The sequence below is a fragment of the Protomyctophum bolini genome, assembly GCF_963924005.1.
Source record: "Protomyctophum bolini genome assembly, chromosome: 12".
Lineage (NCBI taxonomy): Eukaryota > Metazoa > Chordata > Actinopteri > Myctophiformes > Myctophidae > Protomyctophum > Protomyctophum bolini.
Genome location: NC_137873.1, coordinates 12,687,554 through 12,709,676, shown reverse-complemented (window position 1 = coordinate 12,709,676; position 22,123 = coordinate 12,687,554). Strand labels below are relative to the sequence as shown.

At 41.2% G+C, this 22,123-nt stretch overlaps 1 protein-coding gene across 2 annotated transcripts in view; it reads left to right on the top strand.

Annotated features, from left to right (window-relative positions):
• The window catches only part of piezo2b (piezo-type mechanosensitive ion channel component 2b), a 124,187-nt gene that overhangs the window by 3,430 nt on the left and 98,634 nt on the right, over positions 1 to 22,123 (top strand). For both annotated transcript variants that reach the window (XM_080777958.1, XM_080777957.1), the window contains exons 2-3: positions 10,651 to 10,746; positions 20,045 to 20,170. In XM_080777958.1, the coding sequence (XP_080634084.1) occupies positions 10,651 to 10,746; positions 20,045 to 20,170 (222 nt within the window). The remainder of the gene's footprint in view (positions 1 to 10,650; positions 10,747 to 20,044; positions 20,171 to 22,123) is intronic.

The window sequence follows — 22,123 nt, the reverse complement described above, 5'->3', positions numbered from 1 at the left end:
AATTGTTGTGAGGCCACGCGTCGTCTCCATTAATTCGTGGAAAAGTCGTTTTAAACGGTATGAATTAATAATGCGGGTTGTGAGGGGAGGAGTGGAGGCGGGCGGCGGAGGAGGGAATGGCCTTCCTGTTATCGTAAACATACCTTTAATATTTTATGTTTTTTCAAAGTGCAAATGAGCACAAGTCATTCATTGGAAGAGTGTAAGCCGACAGGATGAAGAGGCAGTCAGTGGGAGAAGGAACACGATGCAAAGTCAGATCATCAGTGTTTATTTATCCATTTGTATCACTGAGAGTGTACATATGTAACCAAATGGAACATTATGGGTCCATTGGGTTACATTTGTGCACTCTGAGTTAAATTAAAGGTGCTCTAAGTGATATATTTGTTTGTAAAAAAGAAAAAGAAAAAAGTTTAAGCTCTATATTCCCATAGTGATCATTGCTACAACAGTCTCTGTTTCTGTAACAGGAGTCTCCCCATCTCTCCAGCTCTTTAGTAATCAGAAAATACATTTTCAGGTCAGGGATACCAATTTTAATCCAATCAGGAAGGAGAGAGAAACCTCACAAAGTCGTATCAGCTTCAGTTTGATAGTTTTCCAGTTTCAAATTTGTCTGTTCATCTTTTGTTTCACTGCTTCCAATTCCATGCCTGCCTGCCTGCTAGCCTGGCATATACAGTAGATATTAATCTGGAATCTCTTTGTGGAACCTGCATTTCTGAGGGGCGGATAAAAGCTTCTGGTGATTGGTGCCTGACAAGTTCGGGGGCAACAAAATCCAATCCCAACCAAGCGGGGCCACACTAATCTTAATTTTTAACTGTCACTGGATTCTTCTGGTTTCCAGGCTATCTGTGTGCATGTGTGTGCGTATATGCATGTGTGCGTACATGTGTGTATATAATACTGTATGAAATGTTCAGGAACAGACTGCAGTTGTTAAGGTCACAGGAAGCGTTGAAGCCTCTCCCTCATAAACTCCACTATCTCTATACTGATATTCCTGTCACCAGCATCCATGGATGGTGCATGGTGGTCAAATGATTTCTGGTTGTTACATGCAACATGTACAGCGCTGACTGAAGTTTTAGATGGTGGATGTTTTAACTGTGTGCCGTGCTGTAGCCTACAGTTATGTGCATATGGCTTCAGTTACATGTTGAGGTTGTGAATTTTTATATCAGTGGAATGGGCTATGGTTGGTATGCCACAGCAGTGGGTGTGGGTGGGCCACATCCCTTAATACATTTACTTTATTGAGACAGATGGAAAGCCCAGGGGACACAGGAGAGAGAAAGAGAGAGGGTATTGTGCAGTTTGAGACAGACTGGGGGCTGTTTAACTACTGTTTCATCACAGGCCACAATTGTAATTTTTTAATATACATCTTGCCTCATTATGGCGGTCATTGATCACATCCTCTTCCAAGCAGAGTGTCACTAATTATGATGAATTTTCCATCAATATTACAGTATGATCTCACTAAATAGTCTGCAGAAGTACAGTAGATCAGCAGATCCCTTTTCATCTCTGTCAGACCATTTACTGTACTGTTTATCCAACCCGGTCTCACCCCAACACTGAAATAACACAAATTGGCAATTCCGTACATACACTATTAGAAAATCCCCAAAGACGTACATATTACACTGAAATCCTCCCCATTAACCACAATATAGTTTTGGACCGCGACAGAGGTCGACAGAGGTCGACAGAGGTCGACACCACCGAGCGAGCTAAAGTGAGCGAGTTGCCATGTCGAATGTTGCGAAGTTCGCTTGAGCCGACTCAGCCCTGTTCAAGTTGCAACCCGACACAGAATTGTAGTAAATAATGTTGTGGGAAGCGTTATAAAAATGCAATTCATTATTTGCCCCAACTGAGATAATGGGTTAAAATCCACACCTCCGTCGCGGCCAAAACAGTAGTGTAATATGAACAGATTTTGGGGTATTTTGCCGTGTTGGGTGAGATAGGCTGCTTTATCACACTGTCAGAGCTGGTATGAGGACTTCACGTCTGTAAGGGTCCATTTGGAACCTCCTATAGGAATCATTAAAGGGAACCGTTTAGGTATCGGACCGTTACTTTAAGAGGGAATTGTCAAGGAACCGTAATTGTTCAAATCCTATAGGATCCCAACTCTAGCTAATACTGTTTCCATGACTAAAACTCAGTAAGTTGATATTTTTCTACAAAAAATGCTTATTCAAGCCATTATTCTTGTTTAGTTCATGGGCAAAAGGGATAAATACATATTTTCATTGGTCAAGGGTATAAACCTGGCAATTAGATCAATTTATTTGCTTAGAATATCAATTTTTCCATTTCTTTTTCTTATCTGTTGTCCAATAGAGGGCATGCGCGTGACATCATCATCATACCCGGACGTTGTGCGGGAACACCTACTGAGTGGCAAAAACTACTTTCTGGCCTTGACAGCCCATACATCCATCCGAACAGAAACGTCCTATCTCATTGCATTAAACAACGTTAAACTCACTTTGCCACTCGATTTGCCACTTACTTTATGCATGTGCATACCCTCTATACTGCTGCATTTCATTTCAACCTTTATTTCGTTCTCGGAAAACACACTGAAGGCTGGGACCCTCTTTTCCAGCACAAAACACGAACAATAATATGAAAAAAGAAATAGAATGAAAGACATAAAATTAATACATTAATTTAAAAAGAAAGTATATAAGTATGTATTCAAATTTCTTAGTTTTCTTACTTTCTTAGTGCTACAATGTTGTCGTGTGTTTCTATCTCTCTTATAGTGTTTTTAGTGAAAGAGTTGTTTGGTGACGTTACAGTACATCCTCTGTGTCTCCTATTTGACCATCTGACATCACCTCTATTGAAAAACTGGCCTGTTGAGATCATGTGTACACAGTCCCTCCAGCCCACACGCACACACACACACACACACACACACACACACACACACACACACACACACACACACACACACACACACACACACATACAGTCACACTCTCCATATCATCTGTCAGGTGGAAACCTCATACTGTACTGTATGTCCAAAACGGTTACTTTTCAGGATTCATATTCGAAAATAGCAAAAGTAGCAGATCCACAACCATATCACAAACACGGCTATTAGCAATGGGTTATCATACAGCTGGAGGACCCCTGTTTACTCAGTGTCTCTGTTCGAACAATGAAGAGTTTTCTTTCCAAAGTCACATGTCCCCCATTCACCACCTAAAGCCTGATACAGTATACTAACTTGGTCGTGCAATATTTAGATATTTTTTGCCATTTTTCAAACATTCTTGAAAAACCTAAAAAATTGAGGAAAACATCTTGAACTGACACCCTGGCAAGCATTGGAATTGTAGGTGTCACGATATGAGGTTCACGATAACGATATTTTAAAAATAAAAAAGCTCCCCCCTGAGCTTTTTTCACATTTTTTTGTTAACTACATTGCAAAAGTAGCATTACTTTTCATGTAAAATTACTTAATTTCTGTGCAACAACTGTAAACATGCTTTCTTGTGTAGAACCTAGCTCGGGTTAACATGTACAAAAAAAAGCTTTCTTTATGTATTAATGAGCATCAACGAACATCACCTGGGCACCTGGGCACAAGTGACTGCATGGAGTCTGTCTCATTTCTCTCCAAATCACTTGAATATGATGGAATATGATTAAAGCTCACATTTCATATCACACACACGCCATCATTTACTAGCCCAGATATTAAATCGATTAATATCGTTGGGATTCACGACGATACTCTAATTAATATGGATATATCAATATACGATATATTGTTACATGCCTAGTATCTTCATGTCGCAGGCTTCCATTGGAGCTGCAAGTGTGAACGTAGATATGAAATAATGACTTTCAAGCTGTTTTTTGCGTGTCGTTGATAAAGAACGGTGTGTGTGTATGTGTGTGTGTGTGTGTGTGTGTGTGTGTGTGTGTGTGTACAGTACGTGCGTGCGTGCGTGTGTGTGTGTGCGCGTGCGTGCGTGAACGGGGCAGGACAGCAGGCTACAGCACTTTATCCAGCAGATTAAAGCCTACCGTTGAGGCACACAAGAGGTGGCAATTGACGCGCAGATGCTTGGCCTGAGGGCACATCATCAGCTCTGAAGCACCTCACCCCTAGTGTGTGGAGTTGTGTGTAGTGCTGTTTGTAGCTTATCACAGCACAGCTAGGGTTAATGATAGATCAGTGGTTCCCGAACTGGGGATATTATTTAGTGGGGTTCCCCAGATGATAGCTTAATGTTTAACATTGTTTTCTCACCCAACAGTATAAAAAACAACAAAGTATGTCTGTTGGTTAGCTTAGTTTGTATGTAAGCATATACAAGGCATCTGCACATTTAATGACATTTAAGACAGTTTTACCAAATTGGCCAAATTGTCAAATATTATGTAAAAAAGAGGAAAACATTGTGATTTATTTCTTTCTTCACAACATTCACCTGCGTTACACTAAAGGTAATGCCTCGACTCCTACAATTCCACAATAGTGCTTGTCAGGGTGGGGGGGGGGGGGTCCCCAGACAGAACTGTATTTGATCCTGTGGTGACATTCGGGTGTCATCACCAAGCAAACAGAGCAAACATCATGATCTTTTCAAGAATCTGTCCAGTTATACAGTATGTCAGTTCTATTGTCCATGCAGCTGTTTGCATTAGTATACCATCTCCACAACACTGGTTTACTGTACACATCAACCATGTCCATCAGGGCTGTCCTCCACAACTACAGACATCCTTAGTTGACGGTGACAGTGATGGGGAATTTAACGACTAATTGATTAGTTCATTTAATTAACAAATCTGTAATTGTGTTTACTGTTTGCCATGTACAATCATGCAGAGACCAGACTCTCCAGGGTTGCGAGGTTGAGAACATTCTAACGTTGATTTCACAACGGCTACTGGCTGCTGGCCTATTGACTGGCAGAAATAAAGTATTATTAGTATGCAAGAGATGTGTTCATTGTTTTTCAGGGTATACTGGTAATTTCTTCAGCTTGGGGAAATAGCATGACAATGACTTATCAAAGTCTTGGTCAATTATTTAAGACCAAATTGTCAGATTCATTCATTATTCAAATTTGAAAGGACAAGTCTACTGTTCATCAATGTTAATTGTGTGTGTGTGTGTGTGTGTGTGTGTGTGTGTGTGTGTGTGTGTGTGTGTGTGTGTGTGTGTGTGTGTGTGTGTGTGTGTGTGTGTGTGTGTGTGTGTGTGTGTGTGTGTGTGTGTGTGTGCGCGCGTGCATTCCTGAATCTTCTGAGTAAGTGTTTACTTGACAAAAAAGTCTAGACACACACCATCTCTGCAGTACAGTGAAAGAATCTTTCATGAATTAATAAATGTCTTTCAAGCAGTGATCACACAGTTTAAATTCCCCCGCTATCTCTCCGTGCCGGGTTGGGCCAGGCACCGGCTCGTTTTATCTGCTCTCATGACATTTATCTTTTCTGGACCCACTCTCTAAATCGGCTCGACTTATTTTCAATACCAGATCTAAGGGCGGTTGGCTCTCTCCCTTTGCACTGGGGCTTTTGTGTGTTTGTAATAATAGTGTTTTTGCAAAAGAAAAAAGGACAAAGACCGTGATTCACGAGGGCACCGGGGGATTCTGCTGTAATGTGATGTCTCCAAAACAAAGGCAGTTTATTTTCATTCCTCGTGTAAAGATCCTCTAATGGTGAGTCATCCAGGGAGGCCAAATGGTCAGACTGTGCTGCAGTCTAGTGTAGATGTTAGACAATGCAGACAGATACCCAAAGAGCTCTGGCTTGGGCCTTGAAACACAAAGCAGATAAATAATGGCTGTGCGCGGTAGAAGTCTACAGTTAATCTAACTCTTGAGAGTTATAATTAATGGATACATGAACACAGATTTTACTGTGAACTTCACACTGGCTGTAAAGTTTGAATATTTGTTTTTGTTTTGATTTCATCTTGACGGTGATATGTGACATGATTTCAAGTAGCCTACCCCTCAAATACTGTATCTATACAGTACATAGTACTTAGCTGAAATGTGTTTTCATGTTTTTAACCTTGTCCAAGCCATGAAGTAGTCTATCCGTATACAGTATGTGATCTCCTGTCTCACAAGTTCACAAGTTGTTCACAAGTTCCTTCTGCCTAATAGCCGTTGTGCTTTTCAGTGGTCTACGTGTGGTTAGGGAGAGAACTGTTGAAAAGTTGGCGTAGGGCTCGGGTTCCATGCAGCTAAAGAACATGAGGTAGCCAAGTCATAATGTCAATGAATAGGTCTATTGAACTCAGTAAAGATAAATAATGTGTAATTCTTTTCTGTAGTTGAAGGCTACGGTTAGGTATATCTCGGACGGATGTGGCCGGTCTCACGGTCCTGAAACGGGCAGCGTAGCAGCGAACCAGGTTGTAAACTCCATGCTTGTTGATCTAACCTCGCTGAGAGATCTGTGGTGTCAGACCTGTGTGTGTCCGCGTCTGTATGAAGTTACTGTGCTGCTCGCCCTCCCTGCCAGTGTTGCCAGATTCTGCAAGGGATGTAAGCAACCAGGTCTGTGAAGAAAATCAAGCCCAAAAGAAGCGACTGCTATACAGTAGGCCACATAAGCACTTTAAACCTATATGTATCAGCTATTTGAAAAGATCGCAATTGGTTGTGAGCAAAAATTGGAAATGGCAGATATTAAAAATCACACCTGAAGTGAGCGGTGCAACTGTACCGTGTGGGGGTCCCCGGAGGGTCCCTGCAACATCCAGACCCCCAGGAACTCACCCAGGGGAGAGGCCTGGTTCTGGTGAGCCTTCCCGTGTCTGAAACGGTTCGAGAAATGACAGAGTTACAGTGTTGCAGCTTTCCGTGCTCGGACAAGGGGACAGACACGGGACATACACACATTGCTACTTAATGGAGCGGTTAGGCACCGCTCAAAAACAATTTAATTATTGAATACATTTTTAGCATCACAAATCCTGTACGGGGGTCCTTGTCGTCCGTGGACAAAAACACATTCATTTGGGGGTCCTTGACATGAAAATGTTTGAGGACCACTGGTTTAAACATTAGGAAGCAAGCCTAAATAAGCAACTACCACTTCAGAAACAAGCCCAAAAACCTGCAACTGCCAATAATGTACAAGCAACTTAATAGTAAAACAATCCCAAAGTTGCTTATAATGAACAAACATGGCAACACTGCTCACCTCCCTGCCCTCTGCCTCCCGAGCTAAAAAATACTGAAAGGAAGCGTTGAAGTTACCGTAAGAGGCGATCACATGCTGACTGCATACCGGAGGTAGTTTATGAACATCAGGTTATATGGGATGAGTGGACGGTAAATTAGCCTCCATTTTGGATGTTGGGTTGTGGTGCAAATCTTTCTTTTTATTAACTAGTGCCTTATATCTGTCTCCTGAGATTGTATATATCCTGTTAACTCACTCGGTGGTACTTATCTCTTAACCACTTAAGCCCTAGCTGTTTAAAAAAATATATATTGAAAATGGTAGATCTTCCCGCTTGTAAGGAGGCGCGATATGATGCGTTGTGCTTGTGGTCTTGTAGAACTGCTATTTTCTCGAGTTTGTAAAATATTTTAATTGTATTTAGCCTATTAATGATGTTCTCAAAATCAGGACAACAGTTTGAAAGTTAAATGATAATTCCAGGAAGGGAAGGCAAGGCAAGTTCTTTTGTATAGTACAAGACAATTCAATGTGCTTTACATTACACACATTAAGACAGGTATATATTGTCACTATGGCATTATATTAACCTACTTAGGTGGTCTTCTAATCTAAGGCACTGTTTCCCAAACACTGCTGGCTCCCTTCATTTTTTTGTTTCCTACATTTTAGTTGTAATGATTATTTCAAAACATTTTAAAATAATATTCCCCAAAAAATGCAAAAACTTTCATGAATTAAAAATAAATTCAATTACTTTTTTTCTGTAATAATTTCGATCTACAAGCTCACAACGCGGTACGAAGCGATGCGTTGTAAGCTTGTAGATCTGCTATTTTCACTAGTTTGAGTCCCGGGAAAATGTCTAATATCTCTTATTGGTTTTTGGGAACCGCTGGTCTAAGGTTATCTTAATGTTATCTCTGCTGTTGCCTTCACTGTTACTCAGCTGAATTCCTGACACTGTATTGATTGATGTACTGTACATGATGTGTAATATGCAGGAGGCACCAGATGGTTTGAAGGCAGCATTTAACTGGTAATAACACTCATCTTGGCTGGTAGTCAATCAGACTGAGATAGTGTATAAGTGTTCACAAATCAATAATCAATTACATTTTTTAGTCCTGATGTGTGCACTTGATATTTGGCACCAAAGTCATGTGAAAAGGCCCTGAGAGAGGTATGGATCAGGTATTAGCATAGTGGACACACTTTAGGATCTATAATCTGGAGCGATGCTAAAGTCTGGACACGGTTGCCTGCTGACACATTTTGGGTCTGAAGTCATTTTCTTAAAGTTTATATTTGAACAAATATATTTAAACAAATACAAATATAACCCGGAAATGGGCTTCAAATGGCGGGTTTAGAATATAGGCCTTGTGGACTGTGAATTTCCCTGACAAAACAAACAAACAACTGCTTTGTTGCAAAGGTAAAGCTACAAACCTTTTTTAGTAATATACCAACAGGCTTGAGTGTTCTGTATCATGGTGTGGAAAGTCTTTTTTCTAGTCGTACAAAGAAGGCCTTGGTAAATCACCTGTATGCCAATGCACGTAAATGCACCAGGCTGTCACTGTGACCTGAATATGACATTTCACATTCCCAAACCGTGTTGCTTTGTTTTAATATAAAGCTGTGGCAACCAAAAGTCATATTCCCAGTTTTCACAACTAATATTAGATGGGAGAGATGTGTGACATCACTCTTTTCCAAGATGTGGGCTTACAGTATATAACTGAACAAGTTATACTAAAGCAATTGTTCCATGAAATGCTCGTAAATCTTTTTTTTTATATGATATGTGATTTATGATGGATTATCCCACTGGGACTCTGGGAGAGCTAGAGCAGACCACAGCAAAATATGGAGTGATAATTTCACTGTAAGAACATAAAAATGTAGCCTATACAGTATGTAAGGGTCCATTCTTAGTACACACCCAGTTGAATTAACACTGAGGATTTTATGCGGTTGATATGCTTAACTTCTTTGTTCAAATCACGTTAGGTCAGATGCAGGTTTGACTAGGCCACAACGTCATGATTTTCATTTTGTAATGAAGAGATGTATTTTTTTTAATCGAGTAAATGTCACACATCTTTAGCCTTTTTCTATGTGAAGACTAAACTAACCTAACAAACCTTGTGGTAACCTCATTATTAATGTGATGAATCTCTGGTAATTCATAATTTCTTATTACAGTACTGCAGTCTTTGACATTTGGCAAAACACTATGGTGTAATGATGGCATTTTTACTACACATGGCTGCATTATTCTAATCATTTATTGTTGGTCTGTGTGTCTGTCTGTGTTCCTGTCCAGAGCTAATCTTGCAAGCCGCTGACACTGCACAATATTTTGTACACACTGTGGCCACATACGTGTCATAAATGTCCCACGTTTTATACCATTGGAAATATTGAACTTTTATAATGGAAGTCAATGGGATTCAGTCTAGGCTGAAACCTTCCAAATTTGGTGTCATCAAATGTCATAGACCAGCCACATGAAGTCCGAGATTCACAATGGAGCCACACCGTTCAATACTGGAACACATGCATGGGGGGGGGGGGGTATTGTCTTTATTCAGTACAGTGTGAGGAAAGCTGAGACACCGTATAAGGGACGGAGAAAGGGGCTGGTGGGCTTCAATCCAAGGCCAGCCGAGGTGCATGTTGGTTCAGAAACAATACTGTTGTTATAGTATTTCACCACAGGCAATAATGATTCTGTCAAATGTTGGCATACCGTTACCGGTAGTTAATTAATCCAGCCAGCCCAGAAAAACAGATACGTTGGCTGGCCGAACATTAAGGTTAGAAGGATGTCAGAATGTTGTGACTTGTGATTAGTGAGAGCAGACTCTGGGCTGCAGGAATGCTAATGACCTCCTAGGCTACATCATGCAAGGTTAACCTTATCTTATAGCAGCATTCATCTACTTCATTATACTAGACTAGTACTGACCTTGCCTCAGTTCAATTTATATCGTGCAGAACTCATAATGTAAATAGAATAATATTTGAACCTGATGTTCCTATTTGGGGCATGTCATTATAGAAGAAATTAAGAAAATAGCAAAAACAGCTGATGAGAGCACTTTGCGATTCGATGCATTGTGAGGTTTTATATTGGCTATTTCTGCGAATTGCCGTACAACAACGTTCACAGTGCTTAGGTGGTTATATGTTCATTTTGATAATTTATTCTTTCAATTCTATTTTTGTAATAATTGCACACAATCATCACGGTATGCCAGCATTTCCCTTGTATGGAGTATGGACACACAATGACGAGAGGCCAACTGGCTGCTCGTTATTAAGAAAAACTGTTATTTGTTTGATCAATGATGACTGTTTAATGTGTGTGTGTGTGTGTGTGTGTGTGTGTGTGTGTGTGTGTGTGTGTGTGTGTGTGTGTTTGTTTGTTTGTTTCTGCAGCGTGCGTGTTCAGGTTCAATGGCCTGTCCTTGGTCTACCTCATCTATCTGCTGCTCATCCCGCTGTTCGCAGAGCCTACAAGCACAACAATGAAGGGTAAGTAAGGCCTGAGGGCACACAATTACATATTTGTTGTAGTGTGCCCGGGTAGAGTTCATGCTTCTGCTTACATAATGCAAATATCAAGACGAGTTTTAGTAGACTTAGGGCTCTATTTTCGTCCGAGCTTTCTAATGCCACTCACTCACTATCCTGTAACCCCGGACGGTCGTTGGGACGGTGGTTTGGGCGTTACAATAATGAAACCAATCACCGTGCCACATGCCATTGCCTTTAAGAGATCCATTATCCGTTGCCCGTTATGCCAAGTGCTATATTGCTTCATGGAAGAGTGATGCGTTCCTGTCTTGAAGTTTTTTTAACATTTCAAAGTGCTCTGTAATCTACTAAATTCGAGCTTTCATTTGGTACAGTATATAGATCGTAAGTGTGTTGCGTCTCTACGAAACGGTATCAAGCGAAAAGGAAGGTTCGGGAAATCGGATTAAACCCCATTTGCTGCGCGATGGGGTGATGGAACTGAAGAGCAAATGGAATCACGCACAATGCATGACACAAGTCAAATAACTTCTTTGACTAGACAATTATATAAACACAATGGATACAAGGAATTGACAGGCACTCACTCGCATAGGAGAATAAGGAGAGATGATGCAGCCTGACTCCGCGGACATCTTCTTGCAGGCGCGCGCTGCGCGCCGCTCTATACCCAACTAATTTGGCATATGGCTTACAGGTGCTTCTAAACACCACTATGCGTCTTCCCAAATGTGTGTGACCAAAATAGCAATTAAGGGGAAAGCGTGCCAACACACCCATGACCACACCTCTAGGCGCAAATACCAGTGTCGGCATAATCAATAGCGGGTGACACTAGACCAAAATACCATTTAGGGACAGAGCAAGCTCCTATACTTCTAATCTTCAGGCAGCGGCTGACTTGCGGGTAGCGTCGTGGGTAACGGCGGGGAGGAAAATGGAGCCCTAAATCTACATTTGATCATGTCGATAAAAAGGCATTTACGCTGGCCTTGATTTCACACTTGGTTACTGATGTCTTCTTTTATCTAGAGCTTGTAGATCTGCTGTTTTATACTGATAATATCTGAAAACAATGAGTGAATGGTTTTATGAATGAGTAACTACTTTTCTGGATGGGGAGCAATCATCATAATGGGTTCATCAATTTCTCCCCTGCACCGTCATAACACATGAATGTAAAAATGAAAACAAAATGTAACTATGTTTGCTTTAAACCCAGTTCTCCCCATAGTTATTAAATGAATAACTTTGCTTATGCTAGAAGCCTGTATACGTTGGTGTCAGTATTTAATAGTTATTAAATGAATAACTTTGCTTATGCTAGAAGCCTGTACGTTGGTGTCAGTTTTTAACTGAAAGACTCTCAAGAACTTTTCTACACAACAATACATCACACACCACACTCACATTTACAGATGCCCTACACACACTTGTCACGTTGTTATTTTCTCCCCTTGACGAAATATATCAATATATTTAGTCTTAGTTTTTACTTTAGTCATCATAGATTCGTTTTTATTTAGTTTTCGTCAGTGAAAAGAGGTAGTTGACGAACATTTTTTGTCATAGTTAAGTCGCATAAATGAACACTGCTGTACATAGGGTACAGAATCGTCATAGTGTACCAACCGTCACAGGTGGGGTGATAGTGTACCAACCAGTTTCGTTAGCTAGAAGTGCGACCATACCTGAATTTATAGCAAAGGCGGTTCTATAATGCCTTGATAGGATACAATGTATGTATGTACTATGTACATGTATGTATGGCTCTGTTTCAAAAGCACTCTTCACGTTTTTAGTACCGTTTATTTATTTATTAACTGAAACCATTTTTGTTCATCTCCTTATGTTCATCTCCTTATGACAACGCAAAGTCAACATTCTTTTAATCATTACTTGAATCAATATACTGTGTGGGCAAGGTGCATGGAGAAAAAGGTTCTCACAGTGCAGTCTACGGTACATATCATTTAGTAAATTATGTCAGCTGGGAAGCCCACAGAAACACACGTGTACAACAGAAATACAGAACCACTGGTACTGGCACAGCATTTGGGGTGTATTACAGCATGTCAGGATGGGCAAAACCAGTCGTCGTTCAAACAGTTTAGTATTACATTTAAAAGGAAAGCCACCCATAGATGTGGCTGTGATTGCACCCAGAGCTCTATATTTGCACGCATTTGCTAGAGGCTTAACAGGTTTTGTGGGAGCCTAAGAACTCCATCTTCCAAGGAGATCAGCCCAAATATTTATACTCTATAACAGCTTCCCATAGTCAGTTGCTGGATTTATTTTCGTTATCTACAGACACTCTTGCCCAAGGCCTTGATCACCAGAGATACTGTAGTGTAGATAATTTATTATGTACATACTTTATACTGTAGACTCTACAGTATAAAGTATAATTCAGCCTTGTTTTACTACAATATCAACCAGGAACCAATCTGTAAGATAGTCATTGAAAGAGCATTTTACAGACTATGGTCACATAACAAGCTTTAGAAAAGCCATGCTGAGTTATGACTGACTATAAGGGCTTCTTCAACTTAAACCCTAGCATCCCTATTTTGGGGAGAACATCCGGCAAAGAATAGCAGCTTTACGAGTGTTGTGAGCTTGTAGATCTGCTATTTTCGGCAAAGAGATTTAATGTAGACTGAAAAAAGGAGGGGTTCTAGTATAGAGCCCTTGGGAATCCAGTCAACTAAGTATAGTGTTTTAAGTGTTTATCCTGTATATTTTTTTAATCTATAATCCTTCAACATAACTTTAGCCTCAACCAATGGCTACAGAAAATATAAATCACCGCTCATCTGGGAAGGTTTTTGAAAAGGTCCTCTCTCTTTTACGGGTGATAAATGTGGGCTTGTGGTTTTCGAATAGGGCTTGACGATAGTTTTGCTGCGTCGGTATGCAGCTTCACTTCACCTACACCGCAGAACACTAAACAGGACACCTCCCAGACCGCTCATAATGTGGGCTTCAAGCAGTGTTTAATAATACATAAAGCCATATCGGTGGGGAGGAGGATCATCCAGGCCGTGGGCTGGATGTCTCTCTGCTGTGCTCGTCTCTCCAGCTGAAATAACAGTCGGGAAGTGAAGGATGGGGGAGAGACAGCCGGAGGACAGGACAGGAGAGAGAAAGTGGACCACTTATGTACTCATCAATAGTTAAAGAGAGACATCCTCGAGTAAAGCAGAACTGTCATTGATACTGTATAGCTGGCTGTTGACTACAATACTGTGGGACAGATTCTTGGACATTTTAAAAAACAATGATTTGTGTGTGTGTGTGTGTGTGTGTGTGTGTGTGTGTGTGTGTGTGTGTGTGTGTGTGTGTGTGTGTGTGTGTGTGTGTGTGTGTGTGTGTGTGTGTGTGTGTGTGTGTGTGTGTGTGTGTGTGTGTGTGTGCGCGTGCGTGCAAGTTTCTTACAATAATTAGCTGTCATTATCATAAAATATTCCCTCTTTTTATCCCCATCTCTCCAACAAGAACAAAACCAGTTAGACAAGTAGTGGCTTAATTAAAATGATGTAGCCAAATTACAGCGGTAATGTTGAAGTGTTTCACACTGCATATAGCTCAAGGTTAATTTTCCGTAATTTGGCGTTTTAAACTTTTATAAAGTATATATCCACCCTCTCCTATTTTTTAACTTTTTTGATTGCTCGGATCGTCCCTATTTCTTAAGGTTAGTTTGTGATGGCTGATTTGACATTATAACGTGACCGTCCACGTGCTTTGGACTTGCTTATGTTTAGGTAACCTCTCCAGGTTTTTTTCTTTGCATAGTGTGATGATGGCGAACAAAAGAATAAATGTGAAGTTTAAACTGCCACAGGCGTTGGTTATGGTTATAATTTTGCTGTTTCCAGCTGTGGGAAGCATGCCAGTATATATATACAGTACCATCTGGCTGTGTATTTATTTACTGTATGTCACATTCCTGGGAGAGAATGGACTCATTTCACTCAGTGCATTAGTTTGCAGTCTTAATAGGAGAAGGAGAAGCCATCTATTATGTGTGTGTATTAAATTGTATGAGGCTTAATTTGGCATTTGACACAATGTCGTTGACAGTTCCCAGTTTCGTAATAAATCGTGATATAAAAAATGTAAATCATTGACTTCATTAATTGAAGTGAGCGAACAAAGGCATGACTCCATGTTATCTGAATAAGAAATCTGGATTTATATTTTGAGACGGAGTCATTTGAAAGTAAATTGAGCTCAGTCATGATAATTACACCTGTAGCCACACTGACAGACACAACCCCTAAACATGCTAATTTGAACATACAATATGCACCGACACACTGGATAGTCTTTATTTATATCAATTTTAGAATTAGGAGAACCGATTAGGCCAGATCCTCTTGACTCATGTACTGAACTGCGTTGATGGTCTGCTTCATTTTGGCTATTGAATCTCCAGGGAACCAGCAGGGCTGTTAAATTGGTATTGTTAATTTAAGACAGATGTTGGGCATGAATAATTCATTAAGGGTCATTTCCTTTTAAAAGCCTTGTCAGTTCATTAAGCCTAAAGAATGCATCAGTGAAATTGGACAGGAACATCTTGTGCCATTATTGTTTGGGAGTTACTGTCTGATATTATAAAGACAGTATTTAACCACTTAAGCTCTATTCGAAAACAAATTCTAAAATAGTAGATATACAGTACAAGCTCACAAGACGCCACATTGTGAGTTTGTATATCCGCTATTTTTAACTTGCTAAAAGTTTTAATGTTTTCTCCTATAATGACGTTATGACAAAATAGGAAAGCCAGGGTGAAAGTGTTTCCTTTCCCTATAATGTACATTTCCAGTGAACATGTCAATAATCTAAACTCTCATAAACAATAAAGTCAATAAGCGATACAGAATTGCTATTGCCGTTTTGAATTAACTAGCCGAGGCCTAAAGACAGCAGTACAGTAAGGAATAGATGTCAGTGATTTTATATGAATTCATAAACCTCTTTATTTTATGAAGTAAATTATTTTATCTCAAATGGAGTAATTTAAATAAATTCCAAGTTGCGAGGGTCCACGCAACTTTAAATTGCACTTGTGCTGGTAAGCCCGCTCGAGTTGGATAGATGAGGATTGTTGGTTTGTTTGGAAAAAGCAGTCATTGCTAAAAATAAATAAATAAATTTATTTTGAACAATGAACTCTTTTGGCATGGTTTAAAAGCACTCCAGGGACACAGCAGTTTGTGAGTGAATAAAGAAATAACGGGCGTGCTACTAATTCAGGACGAGTGTCATAACCGAGACAGATGCATTGGCCAGACAGTAAGAGGAAAACAGGGTGCCAGTGCAGTCACATTGTACAGAGCCATAAGGACCGATTTGGACACGAGTAGCTCTCTAGTCCTCATACCGAATCTTTACAAGCATTCTTCTCTTTCTTTGCAGCCGTGGAGGGAATTGCTGGGGGAAATTAGCTCAAATTGTTTTCACTTCAACATTTAATAAGCATGGCATGAGCTGGTGTTGGGCATTTGATAAGGTTACAACGCGGATAGCCCGCACTGCTCAGCGGTAGCGTCTCACTCTCACCTTGGCCAGGAATCGGATACGGTGCCATATCGCAGTAAAACTCTTTAAATGCTCCCCGCAAGGATGCATTAAATTTACGAGGCTCCACCAGAACAGAACCGGCGCGGTGTGGAGATGGAACAGAACTGGAGTGCTGGAGATGATGCTCTGTGAAGAACAATTGAATGCCCGGCGGACCCCAAACCACCGTGTCACGGAGGCCCCTGGGTAGCGATTAGCGAATGCAAATTTTTGTTTTGTTGAAAGGACGGACGTTGCGCCGTAAGGAAGCCAGCGTCACTTCCCTTCCAAAGCAGAGGGCTCTTCCAAAGGGCCCTTCCGTGCCCTGGGGATGAGAATGTTCATTTCCACACTGTGAGGAGGTCGAAGAACCCTACTGTAGTGAATTATCACCATAACAACTCCTGAAATTATCCCAAATACCTTTAGGTGTGCTATAAACAGGCCATGTGTTTCGCAGCTGTCGTGGTTTTCTCACACCCGTCTATGGATGAGGGGTGACTGGGCCGTGAGGAAAACGGTTGCGTTCTTTACTCCCCAGCAGAGAAGGAAGGAAACCAACTCAATTCAGGAATTCATGTTCAGAGATGTGTATGTGTATGTGCTTTTCCTGTGGTCAGGACCCGTCTGATTGACACTTGTATGAGTGAGCACTTTCCCAAAGCCAGAAGTCAGAAAAACAAACCTTTGCACGGTTGGAATAACATCAGTACAATGTTTATTATGGACTCATGGAATGTATGTTTGACTTTTAATAATGACCTTTGTTTTATTGCCAGTACCTAACTAACTACTACTGTGTAATGTATGTAGCCATATCCCCAGAAAATACCCAAAGGTACTTTTCCCCAACTTTCTAGGTGAAACAGCAGCAGAGTTAAGGTTGACAAATAGACATTCTAATTATCGGGGAAAACATTAAGAAATTATTCCTTGATTAAAATATTTTTGAGTGGTGCAACCACTCCAAGGAACAGCAATGTCCGTCTTAACCTATGTGACTATGTTACTATCTTAACCTATGTGACTATGTTACTATGAGTACCAGTAGGGACAAAAGTGGAGAGAGAGAGAGATAGTGCTGCACTAGTGGAGAGAGAGAGAGAGAGATAGGGGGGAGAGAGATAAGGGGAGAGGGGAGTTGCACCACTCAGTTCACACGGGTAAATTATTTTACCAGAGGGATTGAACCTGAGGGAAAACAACCTGAATTCAATAAAAAAGTTATTAAGTTAATTTGAGATGAATTGAGAGAGATTATGCAGATGATGAATCAATTGATTGCCTGATGTTTTTATTGACAAAACGTGCATGTACATTACCACATATGTATAGTACACATTGTGTACATCTTGTCAAAAGCATGAACACAAAAAACATGATGGCTTATTTGTGGTCCTTTGAGTGCATATGTATAAAAACCCAGTGGCCATGTGTTTTTGGACGTTTTAGTGGAGACAAACAGAAAAATGGGAGGTTCTCCATGTAAGTGAGAAATGGTTGCCATATTTTGATATTTTGTAGAAAGTTACATTGACAATCTTAGAACAGAGCTAACCACGGTATCTAGAGCAGTGCTTCTCAAATACCCCATTTCCACCGGGGTTGAACGATCCCTAAAAGTTGGTTTGGAACTGGAACCAAAACAATACTTCTTCTTGCCCTGAAGTGGGAACTAAAGTGGACGTGTCACTATTCAGGTTGGAAGATGCATGCAGATGTGATATAAACCATCATAACAAAATAAAGAACAGAACCAGTTCTAGAACCAAAGTTATTTTGGTGGAGAAGGGGCCTAAGTCGTATCTGGGGAACCCCAGGGGTACATGAGGGGTTTCCAGGGAACCCCAGGGGTACATGAGGGGTTTCCAGGGAACCCCAGGGGTACATGAGGGGTTTCCAGGGAACCCCAGGGGTACATGAGGGGTTTCCAGGGAACCCCAGGGGTACATGAGGGGTTTCCAGGGAACCCCAGGGGTACATGAGGGGTTTCCAGGGAACCCCAGGGGTACATGAGGGGTTTCCAGGGAACCCCAGGGGTACATGAGGAGGAGTTCTAGATCGGTTATTGAAAAATCTTGAAAGAAACCTCTCCTATTATGGGGGTCCATGTGGCACAAAATCTTTTCAGATGGTGGTTCATGGCCAAACACATTCCTGTTTGAGTACCACTGTATCTCAGTTCAGAGAGAGAGAAATTGTCACATCACATGTATTTTGTCAGTGTGAGAAGAGAACAGAAAGAGGACAGGACAGTGGAGTGAGAATCAGAAATCAGGTTAAATCGAACAAAGTAGATAGAAATAACTTCAGATTATGTACAGGTAGCGTATGTGGAAGCAGGTATTGTGTTGATGACGATTTTATTGCGTTGTCTACATTGTTTTCACTGACAAAAACAAAGTAAAAAAACGAAACTATGATGACTAAAACTACTAATAAATATATTGACAATTTCATCAACAAATAAAAGAAGAGAACACATCCAGTAGAACTTAAAGACAAGTCATTTTATGTTTGGTTGTGCTCGGGTGTTGCACTCTGAAAATATAGCAAATCTACAAGTGTGATGCGCTGTGAGCTTGTAGATCGGATATTTTCAGCTTGCAACCAAGTCTGAAATATTACTAAAACTAAGTGGGATTTTATTCAAAAGAAAACTAAATATGGGATTTATTCAAAAGTCTGACTAAAGCTAAATAAAAAATAGCTGTCAAACTGGTACAGCTGGTATTTTGATATCAACACTGGTATACACATGATATTTATATATATACACAGTATATATATATATATATATATATATATATATATATATAAATATATGTATATGTGTGTGTGTGTGTGTGTGTGTTGTGAAGAGGGATCTCATCAGGGCGGGCTTATGGCCGATTCATACTCCTATTTTACAGCTGTTTCGGCGCTGTAGTGCCGAAATGATTTTGGCTCGTCAGAAATGTTCACTAGCACCGAAGAGCCGACTTTAGGACGGTACCCGCCCCCCCGAACCTCAAATGACGTCACATTGTAGGCTCTACAGAGCTGAACCGACTTTTATTCAGCTCTAAAATAGGAGTATGAATCGGCCCTTAGCCTTCAAGCATACTCTTCAGCAAGGACAGATTAAAAAGCCTTTATTAACTAGACAGGGCTATCACATATTAAAACAATAAAAAGCCACCGACGCTATAGGCCTTTTAATCCATCCTTGCCCAAGAAGCCCGTCCCGTCCCGACGGGACCCTTCTTCTTCCCTATGAACTAGTTTTTAATTTGATCAACTCATCACCTGGAGGAGTCGCCACCTGTTTGTATCTCAGAAGCACTCGGCTCGCCTCTGTTCTTTGGTATATTATGTGTTATTTTATTTATTTATAAAAACTGAGCAGTGCAACTATACTTTATTGTGAGAGTTACTGTACTGTATACTCTGTAATGTACGGTACAGTTTTATCATTAGTTATACTTTTATCAGTGTGAATGGCCCTTTGGGCTGCTCAACAGTGCCACTTTAGGTCACCCACCTATTGCAGTATAGGTATTGCAGCTGTTAATATCCCAAACGGACAGACATAAGGAGTACGGACATTGAGACACACGTGGCCAGTCATTGAAGCGGTGTAAATATTTAGTAATGTAGAGATGCTCTAAGTATCGCTACGCGAGGCTAGAGATGTTCAACACTGACTTGTGTTTTTGTTGCTGTGCTCCCCCTGCAGGCCACACGGGGCGTCTGCTCATGTCCCTGTGCTTCACCAGTCTGACCTTCCTGCTGCTGCAGGTGGTCTATCAGATCACCATCCACAGCCTGCTGGCTGCCCGCTCCATCCACTCCCACTTCAACTGTGAGTACAGTAGTACGCTGCGCACGCACGCACGCACGCACGCACGCACGCACGCACGCACGCACGCACGCACTTGCTGCTGTCTGTCTGTTGGAAAGTACTTTACTGAAGTAAAAGTATCAAGGCTGCCTGCAATGTAGAAATACTCTGTTACACATAAAACGTCCAGAATTCAAAGTTTACTTGAGCAAAAGTACTTAAAGCACCAAAAGTAGAAAGTGTGTCCGCCCGACTCGACACCGGGAACTGAACTGTGGAACGCATGTGTCGAATTTGAAGTCGGTTCTCGAGTTACGTGTATTACAGCCATACACACGTACAGACAGACGTACAGAGACATTTAAAGATAGATATTATATTTTGGTCTGAAGTTCTAACTTTTGAGAAACGTCAGCAGACAAAACATTTTCTTTATGATAATGATATGATCAACTGGATTCTTAACTGCGCATTCTCAACTGTGGCTTATTGTCACATTCTTCTCAATGTTTACTTATGTCAAAGGTCCTGTTAATACTCTTATATATACTGTAGCCTGGAGCCCAGCCAACTAGAATAGGATGTGTGTGTGTGTGTGTGTGTGTGTGTGTGTGTGTGTGTGTGTGTGTGTGTGTGTGTGTGTGTGTGTGTGTGTGTGTGTGTTGACGAGGAATTTCCATCATCAAAGCTCATTTGAAGCTAATTGAATACACTAAATTAGTCTAGACGGGCCTTGGAACACTGAACCATGCTGTAACCATGCTGTGATCTGTGGGCAACATTTGGCGGTTGTCACTTAGATCCTCTCCACACCTCCACCTCACAACCCCCGTCTCTTCCTGTCCATGTTGGGAGAGCAAGTCCCCCCCCCCTTCCCTTCTCACCTGTTCCGTCCCACCCCCCCCCCCCCCCCCCCTTCCTCTTCCTTTGTGTGTAAACAAATGGTCCTTTGCTTATTCACCTCCCCATCCTGTCTGCTCTCATTTTGGTCCACCTTGTGGGTGGGGCTAAGACTGTATATAAAGTATACCTCTGTGATTGAATTGCTTATGCTTCTTGGGAGGACCGGCCTGCGAGCCAGTAGCATCCAGTAGCCAGTAGCATCCAGTAGCATCCAGTAGCGAGCCAGTAGCATCCAGTAGTATACTGAGTGCACGTTAAATAAAGGTTTACAAAGGGAACTTGGTCTCACGCGTTTAGTGTCAGATTTCCTGCCATAACAGTGTGTGTGTGTGTGTGTGTGTGTGTGTGTGTGTGTGTGTGTGTGTGTGTGTGTGTGTGTGTGTGTGTGTGTGTGTGTGCGTGTGTGCGTGTGTGTGCGTCAGGGGGGCAGTCAGACAGATATAGTTTGAAGCCACAAGGAAATCGGGATTTCCTGAAAGTTCATATAATTGTTGTGGCGCTGTCATTGGGCCCAAAAAAACCCATAGCCCCATAGAAGTGGTCATGAATACTTTCTGCTTCCAGTCACTAGTTTAAAGTCTCATTTCTAATGTCATAATATTCTTTTTGGAAAATTATGGTCCCATTTATTTAAAAAAATTCCATAAAGTCGCGTATGTTCTGAGGGGCGTGGCTACCGTTACAGTCTATGATCGGGATTCCCCACCCACTCGAGTCAAAATAAAAACCAACTAAGAAGAAGGGGGGAAGTCCCGCCTCGTTGTCTGGGCCAGCCAATGGGCCAGCTGGGCCCAAACGGATCTAGAAAGATGGCGACTTACAGTGCAAGGACTGACAGGCTTCATTTTACGTTCATGTTAGAAGTTAGAACCGGGGAACGCTTTGTCCATATTTTTTACAGTCTATGGTGTGCGTGCGTGTGTTCGGGGAGGGGGGGGGGGGGTCGTGTCCATTAAAACCACTACTCAGTTAAGACATTCTTCTTTCACTGACTGAATTCAGGAATTTTGCGTTATATTTTTAGATGAGTTTAGAAAATGACACATTGACATGCCAATAAATAAATAAATA